The 25,341-nt window shown below is 37.3% G+C and overlaps 1 protein-coding gene across 2 annotated transcripts in view; it reads right to left on the reverse strand.

Annotated features, from left to right (window-relative positions):
- The window catches only part of LOC106059821 (cadherin EGF LAG seven-pass G-type receptor 1-like), a 134,813-nt gene that overhangs the window by 59,575 nt on the left and 49,897 nt on the right, over positions 1-25,341 (reverse strand). For both annotated transcript variants that reach the window (XM_056019243.1, XM_056019244.1), the window contains exons 3-10: positions 20,589-20,717; positions 12,867-13,163; positions 10,270-10,469; positions 8,795-8,912; positions 4,141-4,206; positions 1,933-2,064; positions 1,198-1,307; positions 725-874 (exon numbers count right to left, since the gene is read on the reverse strand). In XM_056019243.1, the coding sequence (XP_055875218.1) occupies positions 725-874; positions 1,198-1,307; positions 1,933-2,064; positions 4,141-4,206; positions 8,795-8,912; positions 10,270-10,469; positions 12,867-13,163; positions 20,589-20,717 (1,202 nt within the window). The remainder of the gene's footprint in view (positions 1-724; positions 875-1,197; positions 1,308-1,932; positions 2,065-4,140; positions 4,207-8,794; positions 8,913-10,269; positions 10,470-12,866; positions 13,164-20,588; positions 20,718-25,341) is intronic.

Here is a 25,341-nt window from a genome sequence, read left to right on the forward strand (position 1 = left end):
ATCCAGTCTAAATACGGTCCCGCTTAAAACTTACCTCGCCCCCCCCCCCCCCTTAACAAAGTCAGACAAGCTTCACTATATCAAGAAGATTATCAAGACTTAATCAAAACTTTATTTTGTCATTTCATCTCTTGTTTGTTATGCCTGCTATGTTGTCATAGCGTCTTAAGCCTAAATTGTTTATTAAAAACGCAACATTTTTTTTCAAAGTATTGTAGCCAAAATTAAAGAAAGAGAATGCCGATCATGCCCTTCAAAGCTGCATACTGTATCGAGAAGCCCGAACAAACCCCCTTTTAGAACAAAAACTCAATGGATATCTGCCCGATTGGGAAAGAACTGTACAGTTCAATGCATCTCAGATCTAGAACCAGTTGTCTGAACCCTCACTACTGGCATGTAATGAAATAGAAGCAAACAAGGGGGTGAACTACGCGATTCTTTCGTCAACATCAGCCCATAACATATAAATAAGCATTCTAATGTACGATATCAACTGAACAACAGTGAAGTTCATTTATTCAGAAACAAATCTCTTCAACAATGACTTAATACATAATATTGTTGAAGTCAATGTGGCAACTAGAGTCTAGGCCAGTTATCTTTAATAAAGTTCTAAGAATGATTTGCTGGGTTACTAGCACTTTCTAGCACTAAGGCCTCCTCTGGCAAAGTATAAAGCACTATAGCCTAGCAGAAACCAAGGGATTAAAGACGCTGTTACCTGTGCCTTGACCAGAATGGCCAACAAGTCAATGACAGTGGCTATGTCAATGGGGTTGATGTACGTGTACTCGTGGGTGTGGTTCAGCAGCTCGTGCGCTAGTTTTAACAAATCAATTTCATTGATACCTTGCTTCTCTAGACTCAAAGTCTGAAATAGATAGACAGACAGATAGACAGACAGACGAACGGACAGACAAGAGTGAGTTGATATAAGCTTTGTAATAATTTCAAAAACATCATATAAGACACTTTTAAATGAAAATGATATACTATAGATAAATTACACTTAGAAATGATACGTTGTGATTCGAGCCAACAAGATGATCTGTTCGGTGATCTATTAAATATGCTATGGAGATGAATACCTTTAACAGTTGACCTGAGCATGAGAAACAGAATCTGTTGTTGTATCATAACGTCGTAGTATAAAAATGTTTGAATCAAATGGATGCAGCAGAGGCGTCGACTCACCTTTTCTTTGATAGCCATAAGAGAAGACGAGATACAAGAATCAATGTACGGCTCCTGCCACTCCCCGTGGTTTTCATTCTCCTCCAGTTTGCACAATCTCCAAGCAAAGTCTGAGGGCAGAGAGACACAAAGTTGGACTGTTAGTTTTACTTATAGTCAGTTAGTACGAAATTAAGTCAAATATGTTGAAGAGATGGATGCTAATAGGTCAAGGGATTGAAAATGTGACCAAAAAGTTATCGAAGAAATTAAATAGCCGCAGTAGTAATCTCGTTGGCCTTTAATTCATTCCACAAACATGTCAGGCAATTAAAGGAATCAGTCGATTCTAGTCCGTACGGAGGAGCCACTGCCTGTTAAGAGTCTACTTTGCTAGGATGCGAAAAGAGTTTGATCAGAGTTTGGTCAGGAGAAAGAAATTGATTCTGTTAAGAAGCTGTGATTTCTACAAATAAATTGGACCGCCCCTTCCATCGAAAGTTTTTGGTGGGGGAGGGGGGCGGGATGGATGCAATTGCCACCTCATAACCCACCATATCGGCCAACATACAAAAAAAGAGGGGGGGGGGGCGAAATAATCTAAGAATTGGTTGAAATATAAAAATTTTATTATTAACATAACTAATAAATGTGTATACAAATTATGTGATTTCTTTACTCAAATTCACCCCCTCCCCCCGGATACGCCAGTGGTCTCCACAATATACGGAGAAATGTTTAAATGTCTAAGCTTACTCTGACTTGTCCCATTGGTGGAGTTATTGGCTTGCTCCCTGGACAAACTTGGACAAGACACATTGACTGTCTGATTGGCAGCGTTCCTCAGCCACAGGATATTCTCCCTTGTCTCCTCGTTACACTGGGCACCTAGACACATAGACATCAGAGTGACACAATCTTGTAGAACTGTATCATATCATAACAGATTGTTTTTTTTTTTACTTTTAACATTTGGAAATAATTAGCTACAAAGAAATAAACACAGGTTGTAATATAAACTGATATAATAAACTGGAACACTGTACAACGTTATGTCTATTCCCCCTTGGAATGTTTATGTATAACGAAAATAAATATTTTGATACAGAAACAGAAGGAAAGATTGAAATCCATTTTGTACAAATAGAGAATCTCACACTTTGTCGCAGATCTCTTGAGGAATTTCCCCGCGACGCCTCCCAGGTAGTTTTGGTCGATGAGGTACATAAGATTTAAGATCTTGCGTCTGCTGGGATCACCCCAGATATGCGTATTGAAGAGAGGAAGAGGCGGGAAGGGAGAGAGAGAGAGAGAGAGAGAGAGAGACAGAGATTGAGTGTGAAACTGTTTACAAGGGAAACAACTCTCACTTAATGAGATAGGAGTAATTCAGGAAGAGTTATCACCAATGTTGAAAGTCCAGAATTGCTCCCTTTTTTTTTTTCTCTGAGCACCCAAAGACATCTATTGATCTATCTGAGCTACACACATTATTTAGTATTTATCAAAGAAGTTGTATCCTAGTATACATTTTCATGGTACACCATTTAGATGCTCCATTGTTATCAATTACACTAATAAGTTTTCATTGTAACATTTAAACGTCTAGAGCAGGGGTAGGCAAATTACAACCCTTGGGCCACATGCGTCCCGCAGACACCTACATAAATCAGTTGTGCCCATAGATCAAACATATAAAAATTGCAAATGTATTCAAAATAAATATTTTTTAAATATCTATATAAATTATTGAAACTTGTGATTCTTATCACTTATAATGAAGAGGCTAAAGAAGTAATGTCTCTAAACGTCATTCTAAAATGTTTAAAGTAAACGAAGATTATTCTTATTTGTAATATTTTGAAACATTCAGACAAAGACACAAACTCAGGCCAATATTTATTTAATACAATGAAGAACTGTGTTGAAAGTGTTGGGTTGGCTTGTAACAAGATAGCAAGTGTAACGTGCTTTGACTGAGAAAAAAGTTTTTTGTAATAAATTAAAGAACAATTTCTCTTCTCAACCATAAGCTCTAAACGGGAAAGTTTGCTCAAAGCTGTATTAAATACCATACATATTTTTGACCGAATTATCTCATTGATCAAAATTATCAGAATTAAAGATCCTAACCAAAGGCAGTTCCGAGAAGTAATTGAAGATTTGGAAAAAAAAAATTCCGCTGTTCGGTACCACAGTAGTATCCGTTGGCTTAGCATGGGCAAGCAAAGTGACAACAGGTTTTGTCATTTGCCTTTGTTGACAAGTGAAACTATTTCTAGTGAAATAGTTGAAAAGAACAAGACCAATTTGGATTCCTCGATTGTGGAATTGGAAAGCAAATTTTAAGACATCGACAACTTGGAATCAGATTTCCATATTGTCATCTCACCATTTGTGCAGAAGCTGATTCAGAAGACATACTTCCAAGCCAATTATGACCTGAAAGAGAAGCTCCAGTCAGTTCTTCCACAGAGTTTTATGGCTGCCAGTAGCTGTATTTCAACACTTTAAACAAATTTGCTGCTATTATGTGGGTTCACATACATCTGTGAACAAGCATTTTCTAGTTTGAAAATAAAGTGTAAGAAGAGGTCGATTCTGTCTGACTGCAGATTGACAGCAGTCACTGGGATAACAAATAGTAAGCTACTTCCATAGTACCTGAACATTATGCACGAGTGTAAACAGTCTTCCGAATGTTTATTTTTGTTAAGATCTTTGTATTATAGTCCTTTAACAAAACAAAGTAACAAACAGGTGGATTAAACAACATGAATGCCTTGTATATGAATTTATTTTCTAAAAATTATTTTTAAAAGACATTTTTTTTTCGGCGGCGACCCTCAAACCATTCCCCAATTTTTTTAATGTGGACCTTGACAGAAAAAGGTTGCCCACCCCTGGTCTAGAATGGCGATTCTATAAAAAAGAATTCTCTCCAAAACCAGATCTAATACTGACCAATCAAAAGGCTGCAGAATTTCTCACAGGATGACCCAGATTGTGCATCAGAAAAACATCTTCCAGCTGTCAAAAGTAAAAAAAAAATATTGAAAATACAAAACGTGACTAAAATCAGATTTTAAGTAGACATCTAAATTCTAATCACAGAAAGAAGTTAAAAAAAAAGAAGTATTAAAAAACATTTTCCGGTGGACTTTGTTTCCAATTGTAGATTGTTCAACTAGCTAGCTGTATTACCGGTCTACAGAGTATAAGAAATGTGTATTACCCATTTCAAAACGCATATAATACACTTTGTGCAATTTTAACCTTTGACATTCATTTTCTAAACCAGTGATGCCCAAAATACGTCCCGCGGGCCAGATCCGGCCTGCGACTTGGTTCAATCCGTCCCGCCGAAACGTCGGCACAAAGTATAAAATACCCCCCCCCTCCAATAAAAAGGTTGAAAAATCTATATTTGCCTGTGTTTCTCTGATGGATTGGTACCATGACCCTTAACACTTTAATGGAAAATCCAACGTCTACTTTTAATGGAACAAGATAATAAGCCAAAATATTTGCTTTATAAAAAAAGTGTGGCTGTTTAAAAAAAACACAACCAGTGGCGTAACTACATTTATGGATTAAATTTATCATAAAGACTAAACCATAGATCTAGGTCTATCAGTACGTTGACTTTGTTGACATTTTAAAAATATTTTTTCCCACAGATCAAAAAAAAAATAAAAAAAATTTGTCCTACATTTTAAACTTTGTTGCCACGAATAAACTGCATGATATACATCGAATTCCAGGTATCTTGTTACCTTTACTAATAATAGATCTAAATGGCGAGTATTATATGGCTACACTAATTAACATTGAAGCAAAATTTACAGAATCGAGTATAACATATCTAAAAGTTATTCTTAACAATGCTAAAATAGTCCAATATTCGGGTTTGGCGTCTATAATTTCAGAATTAAACTTCACACTCTAGTTATTACCCCTCTATTAATCTTTCCTCCATTCAATAGAAACTCCCTTTTTATTTCCATCTAATCCTTTTGCTTTCGCACAAAACATAAACAACAAACAATGACGTAATATCATATAATATTAGCACATCCTTCCTTTTGAAGTTATTATCACACCCTTCCTTTTAAAGTTCTTAAGAGTGATATCTACTAGCAGGGCCGGCCGTAGCATTTGCGGGGCCCTATGCGAAACGGATCGCGCGGGGCCTAGTCTGGGTAAGGATAAGCATAATGTCAAAGTTATTTTTTTTAAATTAGAAAATAGGCCTACTTTCGTCTTTGCAATAAATTTTTATCAAATGAAAGCTCGCAATGCCACTTTTTATTTATTGGCACCCCAAAATGTCAATTTCGTCTATTCTTCAGGAGATCTGAATAAATTCAAAAAAAGTTCAGGACTTTATCGTATATTTTGCCTTTTCATGAGATTTCCTGGAGGCCCTGGAAAATCAGGAGGTCGCGAAAACCCTGTTAATTTATTTACGTTATAATGGTTTAATTTAATACTTAGAATTAGCGCGGGGCCTATGAAAGCGCGGGGCCCACTGCGACCGCATAGGCTGCAGAGGCCTAATGCCGGCCCTGTCTACTAGGAACTTTAACAATTCGTCCACTTCTGGTTGTCTTGACTGGCACAACAAGTTCTCTAGACACTGTCTGTTTCGTTTGTTCCAACAGTTTGCAGTTCATTGTCTTCATCGGTATCATAGTACAGAGAAACTCTTATTCAAAAAGCGTTGATTTCTTCTGTATGTTTTTCCATCGTTTGTCTTTATGATGTAAGATCTGGGCGCTGAATGTTTTTTTATGACAACTGCTTTCTGCAATGTTTGACCTAGACGAACTCTCCGACAGAATAATCTTTAGGTAGTCTTGCTTTTGCATCGTATTTCACTTTGCTTTTCATCTGTCGTTCGTTGAGTAATGTCTCTGCATTTTCAGCTACCGATGGTTTCAATAGTTTGGGATCAGTTGGAATGATTCCCTGAGTCTTCTACTCGTCAGCAGTTGTGATGGTGAATACGGCAGTCCGCTTATCGGAGTATTTCTATACTCGAGCTAAACGAGATATGGATCTTTCCCACTTTTGTATGCTCTGAATCCTTTTGCTTTCGCACAAAACATAAACAACCAACAATGACGTAATATCATATAATATTAGAACAGAATCTTCTTCATGCAGTGGAAAATTTTTTTCCTATCTGGAATTCTGGTCAAAGCTCCTGCGCCCAATTAATATAGTAAAATGTTTGTTTTACATAATTCGGATGTTCCTTCAGAGTTGAAGATAGTTTACTTCCTAGTCCAAACCTCCCGCAGGACGACGGGGGATGGGAGCGGGCAGGTTTTGAACCCTCGACCGTCGATAAATCCGAACGACAGTCCAGCGAGCTAACCGCACGACCAGGCAGCCATCCAATATAGATATAGTTCAGAAGAAACTACAAAAGTCTGGACTGCATATACGGGAAGCTGCTAAAGAAATTAGTACCCTTTCATGCTTTCTGCAAAATGATGAGAAACTGACAAAAACCCAATCCATCGAAAAAGCAAAAGAAGGTAGTGAATACTATGGATTCCCTGTAATTAAAACAACCAGAAGAAAGAAAAGACTTGATGGGAAGTTGAGTTCTAATATAGGACTGTCAATATAACTGCAATTCAAACGTGTTGCGACAGAATTGCTGGACAGATTTCATATGGAGATGAAGGGCAGATTCCAAAGGCTGGAAAGAAAATGGATACCATTGGGTTTCTTCTTGAACCAAGACACCTGTTAGATGTAGACACGCTTATGACAAACTGTGTTACTTTTCCTGTTTGTATGATGAAATAAATGGAAAATCGCTTTTTCAATGAAGTCATTGATGCACGAGCACTTTTCATCAACAAACCAGTAATACAATCAACAATAGACATATTTAGGTAAAAAGGCTTCATATGGGAATTACGTGTGCTCAAACTTTGCAACCTCCTCCGAATACCGCTAACTCAGGCCACTTCCATTAAGTCATGTGAGAGATTATTCTCAAAGCTCAAGTTCATCAAAAACTATCTCAGGAGCACAATGACGCAAGAAAGGCTTATCATGGTTTTAATGTCAGTGAAGTCACAAATACTAGAAAGTATCGATGTAGTTGATGTTATAGATGTCTTTGCTGCACAGAATGCACGACGTGAAGCGATATCAATTGAGAGTTGTCACTTGTGCATTATTTAACTAATAAACAACGGCATTATTCATTAAAAGAGTCTTCATGATTATTTTTTTGTTAAGTTTACTGATATACTGAACCAATTTGATTTTGGGCTTATATATTTTTGCGTACATGTCGAATGTCAAAATGCAAGGGGCCCCCAAAGAGGTCAATCCCCCCGGGCCCCCAAATCCCTAGTTACGCCCCTGAACACAACATATAAACGGCATTATGAAACTAATATAGCGACATTGATGAGAATATTTACCAAAAAGAGACAAGAAAATGAGTCGTCAGTAGAGCTAGCTACAAAGTTGTTAACATTGTAAGTAAAGAAATGAAGCCATTTTCCGATGTGTATGAAAATATCTCACTAATTAATGGGTTTCTTATAAAATTAGTTTCAGGTCAATTTCGTGTTTGTAACTTGTCGGTAATGTGGCCCGCGACACGAGTGTTGGAAAATAAAATGGACCCAAGGTCGAATTAGGTTATTCATCTATGTCCTTAACTCTTCGTATAGCAGCAGAAAGGATTTTTATTGTTTAGATTTGGCAACAATGATCTTTCAATATGGCGTCCTCGCATAACAGTTACGCATGATGAGTTTTTTATTATCTTATCTTATATATTACAGACGTTACATTAAAAGAAATGATAATTACGTCCTACACGTTTCGTGTGTCAATTTAGTCATGCATGTTAATCATTATTTAAACTCTGCTAAGTCATTTCAATGATGCAAATAATAAATAAAATAATAAAATAAATACAAAATAAAAAAAACGCTCTCCTGATGTAGACTTGCAACATTATTAAGTCGGTTTCTCAGTGGACATTGTTTCAAGAGACTACAATGGAATTAGTTTTCTTTTAAGAAATCTAGATTATGAGTTCTGACAGTGCTTGAGGAATATTTAATATCTGATGAGTGATATCATATTAAATTCGTTAAAGATCTAGGAGTTAATCCGTAAAGTTAGAAGCCCCCCTCCTTAAGAGCAGGGTGTCATGTGGTCAACACAACGACCAACCGCCTTTACTTTCCCCAACTTAAGTCAGGTACCCAATAGAATAGGTGAACTAAGGAACGCCATAAAAATCCCAAACTTCAAGTCTTCACAGAGATTCAAACCCACCACCCCAGGTTCGGAAGCCAAGCGCTAAACAACTCAAGCCCCCTCAGCCACCACGTCTCAGGAATTAATCCGTAGAGAAAAGTAAATGCAAGGAAGACAAGAAATTTAGTTATGTACATGGTAAGGGAGATAATTTGTAGACAAAATGTAAAGGCAAGGGAAGTAATTAAAGTACCAATGCAAAGAACAACTGAAAGAGAATCCAATATGCATAAACTAAAGGTTAAATTTATTTCTGTCTTACGTAGATAAAAAGAAAATGGTATAAAATGAAATGAACTCTTGCAAGACTTACTAAATATTCCAGAGGGCCACCTCATTTTCATGGCGCCTCTGGTGCCGGCCCTGAATTCCACCCACTGTATGGCGTTACCGCAGTACATGAAAGTGCACGAACTGTTGATGTAGCTGATCTGAAACAATACAAAACAATTGGTGCAAAAACAAGCGTAGGAATTCAAAAAGGAGGCACTACTTTTCTAAGGTTGACTTTCTTCATTTTAATCCTTACACTCCCATTGTTGGCTATGGTAAAGACAAGGAGGCTTCACGGGAAGTACGGCCGTGTTGCTGTAGTGTAGACTGTACAGACGGCCAAGGCTACATCCTTAAAAATGGCCTCCACGCATTCAGAAAATAAAAATAAATTCACGAAATGTTCAAATTGGATGGATGTCCTTATATATAAATTTGATGTCCTTATATATAAATAAAAAAAAAAAAGAAGAAAATTCTTTGTAGTCGACATTTATCTCCGAGACTACTTATCACAAGTATTTAGTAAATGCTGTTTGTATGATTCTTGAACCCATCATTCCATTCTGCAGCAAATAAGATTTTGTTTAAAAGATCATGGAGTAAATGATATGATTCTCTGTAGCTATGAGCAATTGTTTACGTGGATGTCACGTGGTCAGCACAATGACTAATAGTCTTCAGTGTTTCCCCAAAGTGACGTACTCATTATAGATGTGGGGGCTGAGTGTTGCACTAAAATACTGAATTCAAATTTCCAGCCCGCAAACAAGTTGAAAGTTCAAAACCTTCTATTTTTTTCTGCACTGATGTTTTAAATAAATACAAAGTTGTTTTTTTTTAGTTTGTATTTTATTGGTGCCATCGCAATCTGCGCAACATAATAGGTATCTCCACTTTGACCTAAAGATCATCGTCACGGGAGATGTCAAGGTCACATGATCCTAAGCCTTTAGTTTTCACCATGTTATGTTATGTAGGACCTAACCCATGTAGCTACGCTGACTCAAGGAGGGTTAAAGTAAGTTAAGACCCTGGGAAGGAACTCTGTAGAGACCCTACTCTCCTTCGAAGACTTCAATAAAATTACTTAGTATTAGTTAAGTTACTTCTAAAAAGGTATCATGATTTTCTTATTTCTTTATATATATATATATATATATATATATATATATATATATATATATATATATATATATATATATGCTTTTAAATTGTATATTTTTGAGCCTGTGGAGACCACTTTAAGAGAATGGCTCTGGAAAGAAGCACAGTCTGCACTGCCGTAAATCCGGCCCTGGACGAAATTTAAAGTTCAATTTAGGAACTGTAGTCTCTACAAGGATTTGACCTCAAGTCCCTCAGCTTTGCCATAAGACATTAGCCAATCGAATAAATATATATCAAAAAGGACATTCACTTAGTCTGATTATGCCGACATTGTTTTTAAATTAGCCTATTCAGACAACTCTTGTGAATTAAGCAGATGTACAAGGACCTTAATAAATGTGATACCTGACTCGAGTTCATCACATGGTTCCAGATATTCAAATGTGAAAGGTCACCATCCAGTGCATTGGTACTGTTAAAGACAACCTGCCTTGAACTCTGACCTAGAACAAACTCCCCGCCTGAAGGTATTGGCAGCATGGACTTGGTATCGACACGTCCGTTTCGGACTGGGTCACCGTTTCGGTAAAGAACCCAGGTACCATCTAATAGAAACAAATAACAAATGCAATATAATATGTGATAGATAAAAATTGATATTAATATGTGTACTATTTAATATGTTATAAGTGATAGAAAAAAAAAGTAAACTTCCCCTTTCAGACCTTGCCATCTATAGGGTAGATAATGTTAACAGTTAAGGTCATCTGTTGGCCAACGCTTAACAGTTAAGGTCATCTGTTGGCCAAAGCTTAACAGTTAAGGTCATCTGTTGGTCAACGCTTAACGAGCAGGCTGTCACGTGGCCAACACAACTACCAATCCTACTTACTTTACCCAAATTAAGTCAGGTACTCAAGTTGGGTGGACTCAGAGGCACCCTAAAAATCTGGAAATCCAAAAGCCTAGTCTTCATCGAGATTCGAACCCAGGAATTCAGGTTGTGAAGCCAAGTGCTTAACAACTCAGCCACAGCGCCCCTCGTAATAAGTGATACTGAGTGAACATAGATTGTTACAAGACCAACCTTTATAAGAGTTATTATTTCGCTCGTAACAACTAAAGAATGATAGATTTTAAAAAAAGGAGTTTTACAAGCCCATTTCCACTCCCCCCCCCCCTTTCCGAAAACAAATTTGATAAGGGAATGTTTAAATCTACTCAGAGTTAATAAACTTCTAATGCTAGGCCTATAGATCCAGACTTATAAGACGTACGTATAATAAACGTCAATTTATGTATTATTACAAAGCTTATATCAACTCTGTCTGGTACAAATTTGGAACACGTTATTTCTCCCAATTTCCATTTTAGTTGAAACTTTGCGACAATTATTTATTGTGTCCTATAAGATGCAAATCAAACAAAAGGAAAAACAACAACAACAACAAATTAGTCAATTAAATAGTGGTTATTAGCTAATGTTTTTTTTTTTTTATCGAAAAAGAGAAAAAAAACAATATTAAGAAATACGGCTGCTAATGTGGATTCGTCCCCTTAGATAACCTCTTATTACCTTTTAAATTGGTCTTTCTTTAACTCTATAATCATAAATACATGCGGGGAATACCCGTTGACGTATGTGTGTTGAAGATATAATAAGTCTTAAACTCCAGACCAAATTTAGTTATTAGATTATTATATAAAAAAAAACATAAGCTTAAGTGGAAAATCAGCAAGTAATTCTTTTCTTAAAAGTGTCACATTTCTAAGGAAATCGTTAAAGCCGTTTTCGAGGTCTGTGTCCACCCAGGTTCCAGTTTCTATGAAGACACCTCGGTAGTACTGATTACTAGGCCACACAAGTGGACGAAAGATGCAGTGTTCATTTTCCTCTTTAGACAGCTTTAAGTCTTCATTAGACAGTTTGTGTCTTCATTAAGTAAATGGGAGGCAAACAATAGATACCCAAACATGACTGCATGTGAATAGATACCCAAACATGACTGCATGTGAATAGATACCCAAACATGACTGCATGTGAATAGATACCCACACATGACAGCATGTGAATAGATACCCAAACATGGCTGCATGTGAATAGATACCCAAACATGATTGCATGTGAATAGATACCCAAACATGGCTGCATGTGAATATATTATTTTATTAATAAAAAATTGTTTAGAAAAAAATATTTGAAATTAGTCTAGGTATTTCGGATACTTCATAAGAACTACCGTGTTGTTTATGTACCGCGTGATTGAGGTCTAAAACAACTCAACAGGTTCTTGAAGAAACACAAACTAAAAGGAACATGTGCCTGGTGGGTTTCCCAGTTTGCAATTAAATACAAACAGATAAAATAGTTTTAAAAATTCTTTTTTTTAAAAAAAAAAACCCAACAAAGTTGATCTATGAGAAAGAACTCCGCACTGACAACTATATCTTTCAAAAATGTATTGCTTATTTCCCTTATACGATATCAAACAAGATAATTGAGTACCAATAATTCCAATCGACTAATTGTTGTTGTTTTTTTATTGATCCATTTTTTGTTAAGTAAAATATATTTAGCAGGATCTGTGAATACTTAATTGTAATTTCCCTTGTTGATATAAAAAAAAATAATAATTACCAGAAATTAATTGAATTATCGTTTTTTTTTTTTTATTGATTAGTCTTGTCTACGCCAATGAATAAAAGTGTAAAATTTTAACTTCATCCAAGAATGACTAATATCACATACAAACTTTTTACCAGACAGACAGACTGACAGACAGAGTAAGTTGATATTCTTAATATAATTTTTGGAAAAAGTACATTTGTACCATTTCTACCTGGATTTCCAACCAAATTTCTAACAGAAGAATTATTTTTTTGTTGGCATTTCTCTTTATCGGTGCACCTGTACATTGTCATTGAAGGAGAGTGACATTTAATACATTTAAATAACTTTGAGAAAACAAAAACTAACAAAAAAAAAAAAAAAAAGAAACTACCAGAAGATTGCCACGTCAGTGCAATATGAAACCATTTCTTGGGCTCCAGCTCGAGGTCAGTGACGACCTGCGTACCGTGGATGTCGAACCTGATCGTGGGGCCGCTTATCATCCTTAGGATGTTCAACTGGTTTTCTTTCCTGTAGGACAGGATGGTCCCCGGGTGGTTGTGATCCGACACGTTCAACCAGAAGGCGATGGTAAAGGCGTTGAGTCGGGGGAACCCTTTGCCCCACAGGAGCGTATACCTGATGGGTTCCCCTGGCTTGAACTCAAATCTGGAATCAATGGCGGATGCTGAAAAACAATAAGTAACAATAAGTGACATCTCTTGTTATGTATGGATCTGTTTGTTGCAAACATTAGCCTATACTTTGAAGCGAGCTATTCGTATTTTTATGTATAATTTATTTACCGATTTTATTTCGAAGACGATTCTGACGATTTTCTTTAAAATTTCAAGGTATATGTATATAAATAGAAAACGACATTCTCGACTCATTGGCCACAAGGGGGAAAACTCGAAGTCGATCGATATATCGATTTGAAAATGTTTCATTATCGGAAAATTAATATTGGCTAGAATAATTTATGAATGAAAATTTTCAATATGACGACAAAGGGAAAAAAAACTTGACACCGCTTACGTCACTGGCTCACAACGGTACACTAAAACATTTCTATGCAAACATGAACAAGCTTTCATAAATCAACAGGCCCAATTAAACATTTGCGCACCATCTTATTGTAGGCTCCATTAGCCTTGTCAACAAAGTAAAAGTCACCTACACGGCTCTCCGCAATTAAATAGTAAACAATTTATAAAACACAATAATATGACCATATATCGCCATGTATAATGTCATTTAGAACTAAACAAACACAAAAGAAACTCTATAAATTGGTAATCTTTACCCAATCATGCATTCTCTTCATTACAAAAATGTTTCTAAAATGAGATCTGGTGAACATCTTCCTTAAACAAATTATTCAAACGACTCTTGTATGGCCAACTAAGCGAAGGAAAGCGCTCGCAAGGTGGTCAAAGAAAGCGCTTCAGGGACACTCTCAAAGCTTCTCTGAAGGCGTTCAGCATAGACCCAGGCACCTGGGAGACAGAGGCACATGACAGAGCATCATGGCGTCGCGCTGTGAAAACTGGCGCACAGGTTGCTGAGGAAAAGAGAACATCGCTGGCAGAAGAAAAACGCCAGAGAAGAAAAGCAAGACAAACGACACTAGCTCCAGCTGGAATAACCTGCCCAGTGAGCAGCCGAACATTCCGGGCTCACATAGGCCTCACCAGCCACATGAGGAGGCATAAAACCCCAGTGCAAAGCCCTCAGCCCCCTGGATGACAAAGTGGTCATCATCGAACCACGATGGACGAACTATATATTCAACCGATCGAGGCTTGGTCACCTGCTGTTTAAAACTGAAAGGCTGAATGAAATAGTCAAAAGTCAAAGTAATGATGTTGTGTAAGGTGTCAATGCAATGGTGTCAAGTTAATGTTGTCCGTGCAATGTTGTCAAAGCAATGTAATAGATGATGTGCTGTAAATGTCATGTTGTCAGTGTAATAAGTGGCGCAGCAATCATTGAGTGAAGGGTTCATTGAGCCAGAGCCATCGACCAATAGGAGTATACAAGTGAAGTAACGCCTACCCTGTGAAGAAGCATATACGAAAGAAATTTGATGATTGTAAATGTTTTAAATTCTTACATTATTTTACTTAGCTACCTATTTTTTTTCTTTATTTAAATATATTTCCGGAATATGTGTACATTAAAAGCGAAATCTCAATCAGATATAATTATATGACATGAAATCTATTAAAACAAGACAACTATTGCATAATGCATACAGTAATGTACACCATATTGCAAGAGTATGAAATCTGTTAAAGAAAGGTAACTCTTGCATTGTCCTTACAGTGTTTACGAAATACGTTCCGATAAGATTTTAAAAATATTAAAAACAAAATAAAATAATAATTAATAACATTTTGAAATAAACTGTTTAAAAGTACAGAAATAGATAAATTATTGCTTTTTAAAAAATATAATTGTTATGCTTCTATTTATTGTTTACTCGTTAACATACATAAATTAATATTATAAATCTACATCATGATCAATCTCTGCATATTGTAGGTGTGCAATAATATATAAATTGTCATTATATCAATTAGAACTATTAAAAACTAAAATATGTATAATACATGATGAAGAAGTGTTAGTAGATCTAAATTAAATGAAAATAAATTTCTATGTTTAAACAAGAATGTTACAACCAAGACAGAAGACTTTGTTTTTCGTATTTATGCTGGGCAATATGCTGTGCTGGGAGACTCCGCAGTTGGGCCATTCATTAGAGAAATGTGGGAAGAAGAAAAAGGAACACAGGACAAAGTTGGAACAATTCATGGCAGAAAACAGAGTTCGTCCTACAGCATTGCTGCCCTTATGGAATATTGCTGGCTTAAAGCGTTAGGAGCTGCAACAGCTCACATGGGTAAGGAAGCTGCCATGGCATGCACAGTGGCTGTTGAAGATTTTATTGGCCACCACTACAACAGTCAGAGTAGAGAAATAGTTGAAGATGATCCAGAAAAACATAAAGATATTTTAGAGACTGTGAAAAAATTTAGAGACGAAGAACTTCACCACCATGATATTGGACTTCAATGTGGCATTTTTTTTTTTGGGTGGCATTTTACGTCTTGAGAGACGATTTTTTCCCTTTGCAACTTCTTGTGTGACTAAAGAGGCCAATCCTTGATACACAGCAGCAGTCACAGGTTGGGCATATGTGATCATAAGGCGCCGTTGCATTATCACCCTTCCTTCTGCTTCTGTAGTCTATGGCATCTGCAATTCGAGACCATTCCTTTATGCCAGTGATGCCCAACCTAATTCGATCTGCGGGCCATTTTCATTTCCAACACACGTGTCGCGGGCCACATGACCAAAAAGGTTCAAAAACGAAATGAAATTGGCCTGAAACTATTTAATCAGAAGCTTAGATTAATTAATGAGACATTGGAAGTTTATTTTATTATTTTTTTTTACGCTTCGGAAAGTGGTTTCTTTTCTCTATTTAAAATGTGAGAAACATTGTAGCTAGCTCTACCACCGCCTTATTTTCTTTTTTTTTTGGGGTAAATATTCTCATCAACCTTCCAATTTCTAGGCGCCTTTTTACAATCTTTTATTGGCGGCTCAAATCTAGAATGCCGTTAAATTTGTTTTGTAAGGCCGTTGTATATGCTTGTTTTTTTTTTCTAAACAAGCCCACTTTCTTTACAAATTAAATATGTTGGATAAGTATTATGTTCCACTAAATAGTAAAGACCCGTTCCCTTTCCTGATAGATTCTACATTCAGAGTCCCATTTCAGAAACGCACAAGTGTTAAAAGGTTAAATTGTGAGGCCCCTAAAAAAGGAAAAGATGCATTTTCATTTTTTATGAAAAAGGGGAGGGGGGTTCTATACTTTGTTCTGACGTTTTGGCGGGCCGGATAGAACCACGTCGCTGGCCGTATTTTGGGCATCAGTGCTTTATGCTTTCTCTCCATGTAGATCTATCCAGTGCTACTTTTTTTCCCAGCTGCTAGTGTCAATTTTGAAGAGCTTCATGTCGCGTTTGCATACATCCGTATAACGTAAAAGTGGGCGATCAGCGGCTCTCCTGCCTTCTATTAGATCGCCATACAGAATGTCTAGTGGAAGTCGACCTACTGGCATTCTGCGAACGTGGCCAAGCCAGCCAAGGCGTCCGCTGCCAATAACAGAGCGGATGTCCTGGCATCCTGCTCTTCGTAGCACTTCCTCATTGGTTATCCTATCTTGCCACCTTATTTTAAAGATCCGCCATAGGCATTGGAGGTGGAAGACATTCAGTTTTTTTTTCCTGCCATGAGTAGGTTGACCATGTTTCACTTCCGTATAGCAAGGTGCTCAACACACAGGTCCGGTAGACTAGGGCTTTAGTACTGTTAGTCAGCAATATGTTGTCCCACACGCTTTTCTGCAACCGTGACATGGTTGCCATTGCTTACACTAATTGGACTTAAATGTGATGCACAGAAAGCTTCACTTTACAATGTACTCTCACAAGATATCAAAATATTGGATGTAAAGGAGCAATATGGGTCTCAGGAAGAATTTGATCTAGCTGGACATAAGTTTTGTATTGAACTATATTTGTATAAAGAATCCTTTTTATTTGTAAAAAAAATATAAAAAAAATAAAAATGAATATGTACCCGAAATAATGTGCATTACCAACATGTTAGGCTCCTGTGTTCTACGATCACAAGGGGGTGTACAATCACAAAACTCTTGCCCGTGACATTTATATTGCAGATATAAAGAAGTGCGGTATTATAGCACAATAGGTAGAGCAAAGTGAATAGTACACATTTTAAACATTAGTCCCACAATGTATCAATGATGAATATAATCACTGATTTTTATGAAAAAGAAAATTGAAAATGCAGAAAAAAAATATTTTCTTGAACTACCGATGGCTTTGATTCAAAAATACATGACTAATTTTAAACACTTAAACAAGAAATGTTGCAAATACCCAGTTGCATTTTAACTGCAAGAGACACAAAGTTATAGGAAGCCATATTGCTTTTAGTTTCACCTTTCTTAATGATTTGGTCACCATAGAAACAGAGCTCCGATTTGTTCTGGAATGCATTCATTCTTTTTGACATGCATTCGACAGTGTTCCATACTAAATCTGTGTCTTGTTTGTTTTTCAGCTTTTCTGAACGAGTTCGACCCTATCTCTACCTATGCTCCAGACAATTTGCTCAGCGTAGTGGTCAGATGGCAAGTTACGTTTAATAAAAGTTACTTCAAAAGCTTTATAATAGGAAGCAGGTTGCTTTCCGTTGCTAATGTCATCTCTAGTTAAATATCAAGTAATTTAGAAATAGATCTAGACAACTTGTTTTTGACTTTGCTAGACGATGATCATAAATAGCAGTATTAGTAAATAAATATGATAATCAGTGGTCAAATAGATTGTTGATCTCTACTGATAATAGATCAATGTGACAATGTCTGTGTCAAAATGTCAATGCGAGGTTGTCAGTGTAATGGCAATGTTACGTTGTCAATGTACAATGTTGTCAATGCAATGATGTCAATGTGAAGATGTCAATGTGATGTTGTCAATGCAATGTTGTCAATGTGATGACGTCAATGGGATGGTATCAATGTGATGATGTCAATGTGATGTTGTCAATGTATAATGTTGTCAATGCAATGTTGTCTATGTGATAATGTCAATGTGATGTTGTCAATGCAGTGTTGTCAATGTGATAATGTCAATGTGATGTTTTCAACGCGATTTTTCTTTTAATGTAATAATGTTAATGTAATGTTGTTGTCGCCTCATATTTGGTGAATGTTTACTACAACAGTCATGAGTTGGTGAGTAAGAGCATAGCTGAAGAGTAGAAGTTCAAATTCGTCAGTGAAGCTCAGTACCTGGAGAGAGGCAGTCTAGTTTTTGGACCTAGTTTAAGATGATCTGTCAGAGATCAGTGCTTGATACGTTATTGTCATGCCTGCAATATTATTAGCTTGTAAAGCATGCGTGGATATTTCATCTATTGCAGGTTGTGTATTTGTTCACATTGGATCTATTACCTTTAAAAAGTCCTATGTGTCTGCTGCAAACATCATTTTCTTTTTAAGTACGTTGTCCTTATGTTCGTCTAATATTAATTATTAATCCTGACAGAATTAAATCACTCACACATACACACACTAACGCACGCACACACACACATACATACATACACACACACATACATACATACATACATACATACACGCATACATACATAGATACATACATACACGCATACATACATAGATACATACATACATATATATATACACTTGAACCCAGTATGGCTAGAATAAAATGGTCACATTGTTTAATGTCCGAAGAGACGGTCATCTTGTGATGGTCGTCATTTGTAACGCTGTGATTGTCGCGATGTCAATTCTGTATTGTCATTTGACATGCTATCAATGTAATAGTTGTCAATGTAATGTTGCCACTGCTTCGATGTCTACTCAACGCTGTTAAATGACATGAAGCCAATGTAATGTAATGTAATGTAATAGTATCAAAGAAAAAATATCGCTTTTTTAGCGGCCCCCGAAAGGGGAAAAGACGCTATTAGTTTTGTGCGAAATGTCTGTCCGTCTGTCCGTCCGTCCCGTTTAGATCTCGTAAACTAGAAAAGATATTGAAAATCCGACATCACAATATTTTAGACCATTCAAAGTTCTGATGCAACGGTTACTTTTTTTTTTCTGAAAGCGAAAAATCTCATTTTTAAAATCAGTTATGCAAGCAGTTTTTTAAAGAGAAAAAGCTAATTAGTATGCATTATAAGTTAGACCTAAATTAAAACGAATACTAATCTTGTAAACTTCATTTTCCTGAACTTTTTTTTTTTAATTGCGGATATTTTTTTTTTTTTTTTTTTTGCGGATTCGAAAAAGAGATTGAACTTTTTCAAAACAATTAGATCAATTATAAGACATCAGTTAGGCCAGGGGAGGCGCGGTGGCTGAGCGCTTGGCTTCCGAACCGGGGGTCCCGGGTTCGAATCCTGGTGAAGACTGGGATTTTCAACTTTGGAATCTTTGGGCGCCTCTGAGTCCACTCAGCTCTAATGGGTACCTGACATTAGTTGGGGAAAAGTAAAGGTGGTTGGTCGTTGTGCTGGCTACATGACACCCTCGTTAACCGTAGGCCACAAAAACAGATGAACTTTACACCATCTGACCTATAGACCACAAGGTCTAAAAGGGTAACTAGTTAGGCCAGGTTCACATCAAACTTTACATTCACTTTCACCTATCCTTTGATCTGCGAGACCGTTGGGGCACTACACAAGATCTGTTAACCTTCTTTCTCAATTCTTATCTCTCATTTGTCTTTGATATAAGTTGTTTCTGAAAATATTTAAGCCTGCCCGGGAGGACCACTTCGGGGGCCGATTTTGAGTTTGTGTTTCCACACAAACTGTCTTTTGTAACCTTGTTAAAATTTGGTTGGTCCTTAAAGTTTTGTATGGAAAGAAAACATTTAATAACCAGAATTTTTTTTATATTGGACATTCAACTTGTATTTTAAAAAGAAATGTTTATATTTATCTTTAAAGATTTCACCTTACTTTATACATGGACCACAATCTAGTCTCGAATTTTGCTATGTGTTATGGAGTGTGTGCTATGGTGTGTGTGTGTGAGTATTTATGATGATGGTGAGAAAAAAGTTTGCAATTGGTTGGTGGTTCAACAGCGTGACTTATGCAAGGTAACCGGCATTATCGTAAGCTGTCTTGGGTAGGCCAGATTATTGAAGATTGCCCGACTGAAAAGACGTGTTTGTGTAGTGAGTTAGATTCTATTCAGAACACTATTTTATATTATAACTAAAGTTTATTACATTGATTTAATTTCATCTTAAGTTAACTTTGTCTCAATTATATTCAAGTTCTATTTAGCTTCGTTCTCAAAGAAGTGATTCAAGTTATTTCAAGTTTTTACAAGTTAAAATAAAATACGCCTACATCGGTTTAGTTGTCTACCAGCAGTTTGGTGCTACAAGTCAACGGCCGTCAACAAGGCAAAGAATGTGTCCAAATAGAAGTGAAGTCCCCCACTAATACTCACACATGCATTGGTGGGTGTTCCAGTGAAACCCAGGACCACACTCACACCCGTAGCCATCAGGGTGGTTCACGCACTTCGCGTTAGTGTAGTAGTTGGATTGGCAGTGGTCCCATGGGATCAAAACCTGACCTGAAACAACAACATTGGTTAATTAAGGCTTTCTTTTTTACAAAGCTTAGCTTAAACCGTCTGTCTGTCTGTCTGTCTGTCTAGACGGATTTTTTACACTTTCATTTTCCTCCAACTTACCATTCTCGGCATAAGTTGAGATTCTGCACAATTATTTATTGCCGATGGCAAACGAATCACACAAAAAAAATACCTATTAATTAATCAATAAGTGGTTAATAATTAATTTTGTTTTATAAAGAAAAGGGGGAGATAGACCAGCAACATCAAGAGATATATTAGGGATTGATAATTATCAATTAGTGGTTAATAATTAATTTTGTGCATTGAGCAAACCTGGAGTTGGTTTCACCAAGTGGAAGGAACCCGAGAGACTGAAAGAACACGAAGAAGAAGTCCACCACAGACAAGCTTTTTTGAAGTGGAAGTTAGAAGAAGCAAAGCTTAAGGCAGAACCAGATGAACAGTCACATATGTTTCATGCGCAAATTTTGAAAAATCAGCAGTAGCTGTATTGGAGAGATATTCTGAAGCGTGTAGCAGCAGCTATTTGTACTTAGCAAAAACAAAGTCAAGCTTACGTGGTCACAACGGAAAACTGAATTCACCCAATCCTGGGAACTTCCTAGCATCTTTGAAATTTCTTGCAGAATTTGATGAAGTTACGAAACACCACTGCATAGAATGGAATATGGGAAGACACATTATGAGTCACCAGAAATTCAAAATGAGTTCATTAACTTGATGGCCAATAAAGTTGGGAAAGTTAAACAAGATTGTAACTTTTCTCTGATGCTTGATTTCATTCCAAGTGTTTCTCATCAAGAACCGGTATCCCAAATAGTGTGTTACTTGCATGTTGATAGTTTTGAAATAAAAGAGTCATTCATTGGTTACTTTGAAATTTTGAAATCTGATGCCCAACATTATAAAGAACTTGTTCTGAAAACTCTTAAAGACATTGGACTGGACTTTGATCTATGCAGAGTTCAAACCTATGATAACACAATAAGTGGCCGTCTGTCTGGCCTGCAGAAACGTCTCTTAGTCATAAATTCAAAGTCAACATTTTTGAATTGTAATAATCACTCTCTGAACCTGGCAGCTCTTCATTCTGCTGAGTTAGATCCAGCAATTGTCACCTTTTTTTGGAACTCTACATGAATCGTTCAACATTTTTTTCCAATTCACCCCCAAACTGAAAAATGCTGAGGCCAGGAGTTTAAAGAAGGTGAGTAATACAAGGTGGTCCGCAAGAGAAGAAGCTTCGTCGGCAATTGTTTTTTTTTTTTTTTTGCATCTCGACTAAATCATCAAGCTGTTGGAGAAACTTTCTGAATCAACAACTAAAAAAATGGACACTAGAAGCAGTGCACAGAATCTTCATCATGCAGTAGAATGTCAAAATGCAAAGGGACCCCAAAGAGGTCAATACTCCGGGCCCCAAAATCCCTAGCTACACCCCTGTTGGGATCCTCTAAAGAATATCTGACTTGGAAAATTTAAAGGTCGGGTTACGATCCCAACCTGATCACACACCTAGAGTCAGTGCCGGCTTAAGCTTAGGCAAAGTAGTCGTCTAGGGCCTCTCAAACATAGCAAAACTCTATGGCACTATGTCTACTAGCCTCGTTCTCAAACATAGCAAAACTCTATGGCACTATGTCTACTAGCCTCGTTCTCAAACATAGCAAAACTCTATGGCACTATGTCTACTAGCCTCGTTCTCAAACATAGCAAAACTCTATGGCACTATGTCTACTAGCCTCGTTCTCAAACATAGCAAAACTCTATGGCACTATGTCTACTAGCCTCGTTCTCAAACATAGCAAAACTCTATGGCACTATGTCTACTAGCCTCGTTCTCAAACATAGCAAAACTCTATGGCACTATGTCTACTAGCCTCGTTCTAAAACATAGCAAAACTCTATGGCACTATGTCTACTAGCCTCGTTCTAAAACATAGCAAAACTCTATGGCACTATGTCTACTAGCCTCGTTCTCAAACATAGCAAAACTCTATGGCACTATGTCTACTAGCCTCGTTCTCAAACATAGCAAAACTCTATGGCACTATGTCTACTAGCCTCGTTCTCAAACATAGCAAAACTCTATGGCACTATGTCTACTAGCCTCGTTCTCAAACATAGCAAAACTCTATGGCACTATGTCTACTAGCCTCGTTCTCAAACATAGCAAAACTCTATGGCACTATGTCTACTAGCCTCGTTCTCAAACATAGCAGAACTCTATGGCACTATGTCTACTAGCCTCGTTCTCAAACATAGCAAAACTCTATGGCACTATGTCTACTAGCCTCGTTCTCAAACATAGCAAAACTCTATGGCACTATGTCTACTAGCCTCGTTCTCAAACATAGCAAAACTCTATGGCACTATGTCTACTAGCCTCGTTCTCAAACATAGCAAAACTCTATGGCACTATGTCTACTAGCCTCGTTCTCAAACATAGCAAAACTCTATGGCACTATGTCTACTAGCCTCGTTCTCAAACATAGCAAAACTCTATGGCACTATGTCTACTAGCCTCGTTCTCAAACATAGCAAAACTCTATGGCACTATGTCTACTAGCCTCGTTCTCAAACATAGCAAAACTCTATGGCACTATGTCTACTAGCCTCGTTCTCAAACATAGCAAAACTCTATGGCACTATGTCTACTAGCCTCGTTCTCAAACATAGCAAAACTCTATGGCACTATGTCTACTAGCCTCGTTCTCAAACATAGCAAAACTCTATGGCACTATGTCTACTAGCCTCGTTCTCAAACATAGCAAAACTCTATGGCACTATGTCTACTAGCCTCGTTCTCAAACATAGCAAAACTCTATGGCACTATGTCTACTAGCCTCGTTCTCAAACATAGCAAAACTCTATGGCACTATGTCTACTAGCCTCGTTCTCAAACATAGCAAAACTCTATGGCACTATGTCTACTAGCCTCGTTCTCAAACATAGCAAAACTCTATGGCACTATGTCTACTAGCCTCGTTCTCAAACATAGCAAAACTCTATGGCACTATGTCTACTAGCCTCGTTCTCAAACATAGCAAAACTCTATGGCACTATGTCTACTAGCCTCGTTCTCAAACATAGCAAAACTCTATGGCACTATGTCTACTAGCCTCGTTCTCAAACATAGCAAAACTCTATGGCACTATGTCTACTAGCCTCGTTCTCAAACATAGCAAAACTCTATGGCACTATGTCTACTAGCCTCGTTCTCAAACATAGCAAAACTCTATGGCACTATGTCTACTAGCCTCGTTCTCAAACATAGCAAAACTCTATGGCACTATGTCTACTAGCCTCGTTCTCAAACATAGCAAAACTCTATGGCACTATGTCTACTAGCCTCGTTCTCAAACATAGCAAAACTCTATGGCACTATGTCTACTAGCCTCGTTCTCAAACATAGCAAAACTCTATGGCACTATGTCTACTAGCCTCGTTCTCAAACATAGCAAAACTCTATGGCACTATGTCTACTAGCCTCGTTCTCAAACATAGCAAAACTCTATGGCACTATGTCTACTAGCCTCGTTCTCAAACATAGCAAAACTCTATGGCACTATGTCTACTAGCCTCGTTCTCAAACATAGCAAAACTCTATGGCACTATGTCTACTAGCCTCGTTCTCAAACATAGCAAAACTCTATGGCACTATGTCTACTAGCCTCGTTCTCAAACATAGCAAAACTCTATGGCACTATGTCTACTAGCCTCGTTCTCAAACATAGCAAAACTCTATGGCACTATGTCTACTAGCCTCGTTCTCAAACATAGCAAAACTCTATGGCACTATGTCTACTAGCCTCGTTCTCAAACATAGCAAAACTCTATGGCACTATGTCTACTAGCCTCGTTCTCAAACATAGCAAAACTCTATGGCACTATGTCTACTAGCCTCGTTCTCAAACATAGCAAAACTCTATGGCACTATGTCTACTAGCCTCGTTCTCAAACATAGCAAAACTCTATGGCACTATGTCTACTAGCCTCGTTCTCAAACATAGCAAAACTCTATGGCACTATGTCTACTAGCCTCGTTCTCAAACATAGCAAAACTCTATGGCACTATGTCTACTAGCCTCGTTCTCAAACATAGCAAAACTCTATGGCACTATGTCTACTAGCCTCGTTCTCAAACATAGCAAAACTCTATGGCACTATGTCTACTAGCCTCGTTCTCAAACATAGCAAAACTCTATGGCACTATGTCTACTAGCCTCGTTCTCAAACATAGCAAAACTCTATGGCACTATGTCTACTAGCCTCGTTCTCAAACATAGCAAAACTCTATGGCACTATGTCTACTAGCCTCGTTCTCAAACATAGCAAAACTCTATGGCACTATGTCTACTAGCCTCGTTCTCAAACATAGCAAAACTCTATGGCACTATGTCTACTAGCCTCGTTCTCAAACATAGCAAAACTCTATGGCACTATGTCTACTAGCCTCGTTCTCAAACATAGCAAAACTCTATGGCACTATGTCTACTAGCCTCGTTCTCAAACATAGCAAAACTCTATGGCACTATGTCTACTAGCCTCGTTCTCAAACATAGCAAAACTCTATGGCACTATGTCTACTAGCCTCGTT

The sequence above is a fragment of the Biomphalaria glabrata genome, chromosome 2, assembly GCF_947242115.1.
Source record: "Biomphalaria glabrata chromosome 2, xgBioGlab47.1, whole genome shotgun sequence".
NCBI lineage: Eukaryota > Metazoa > Mollusca > Gastropoda > Planorbidae > Biomphalaria > Biomphalaria glabrata.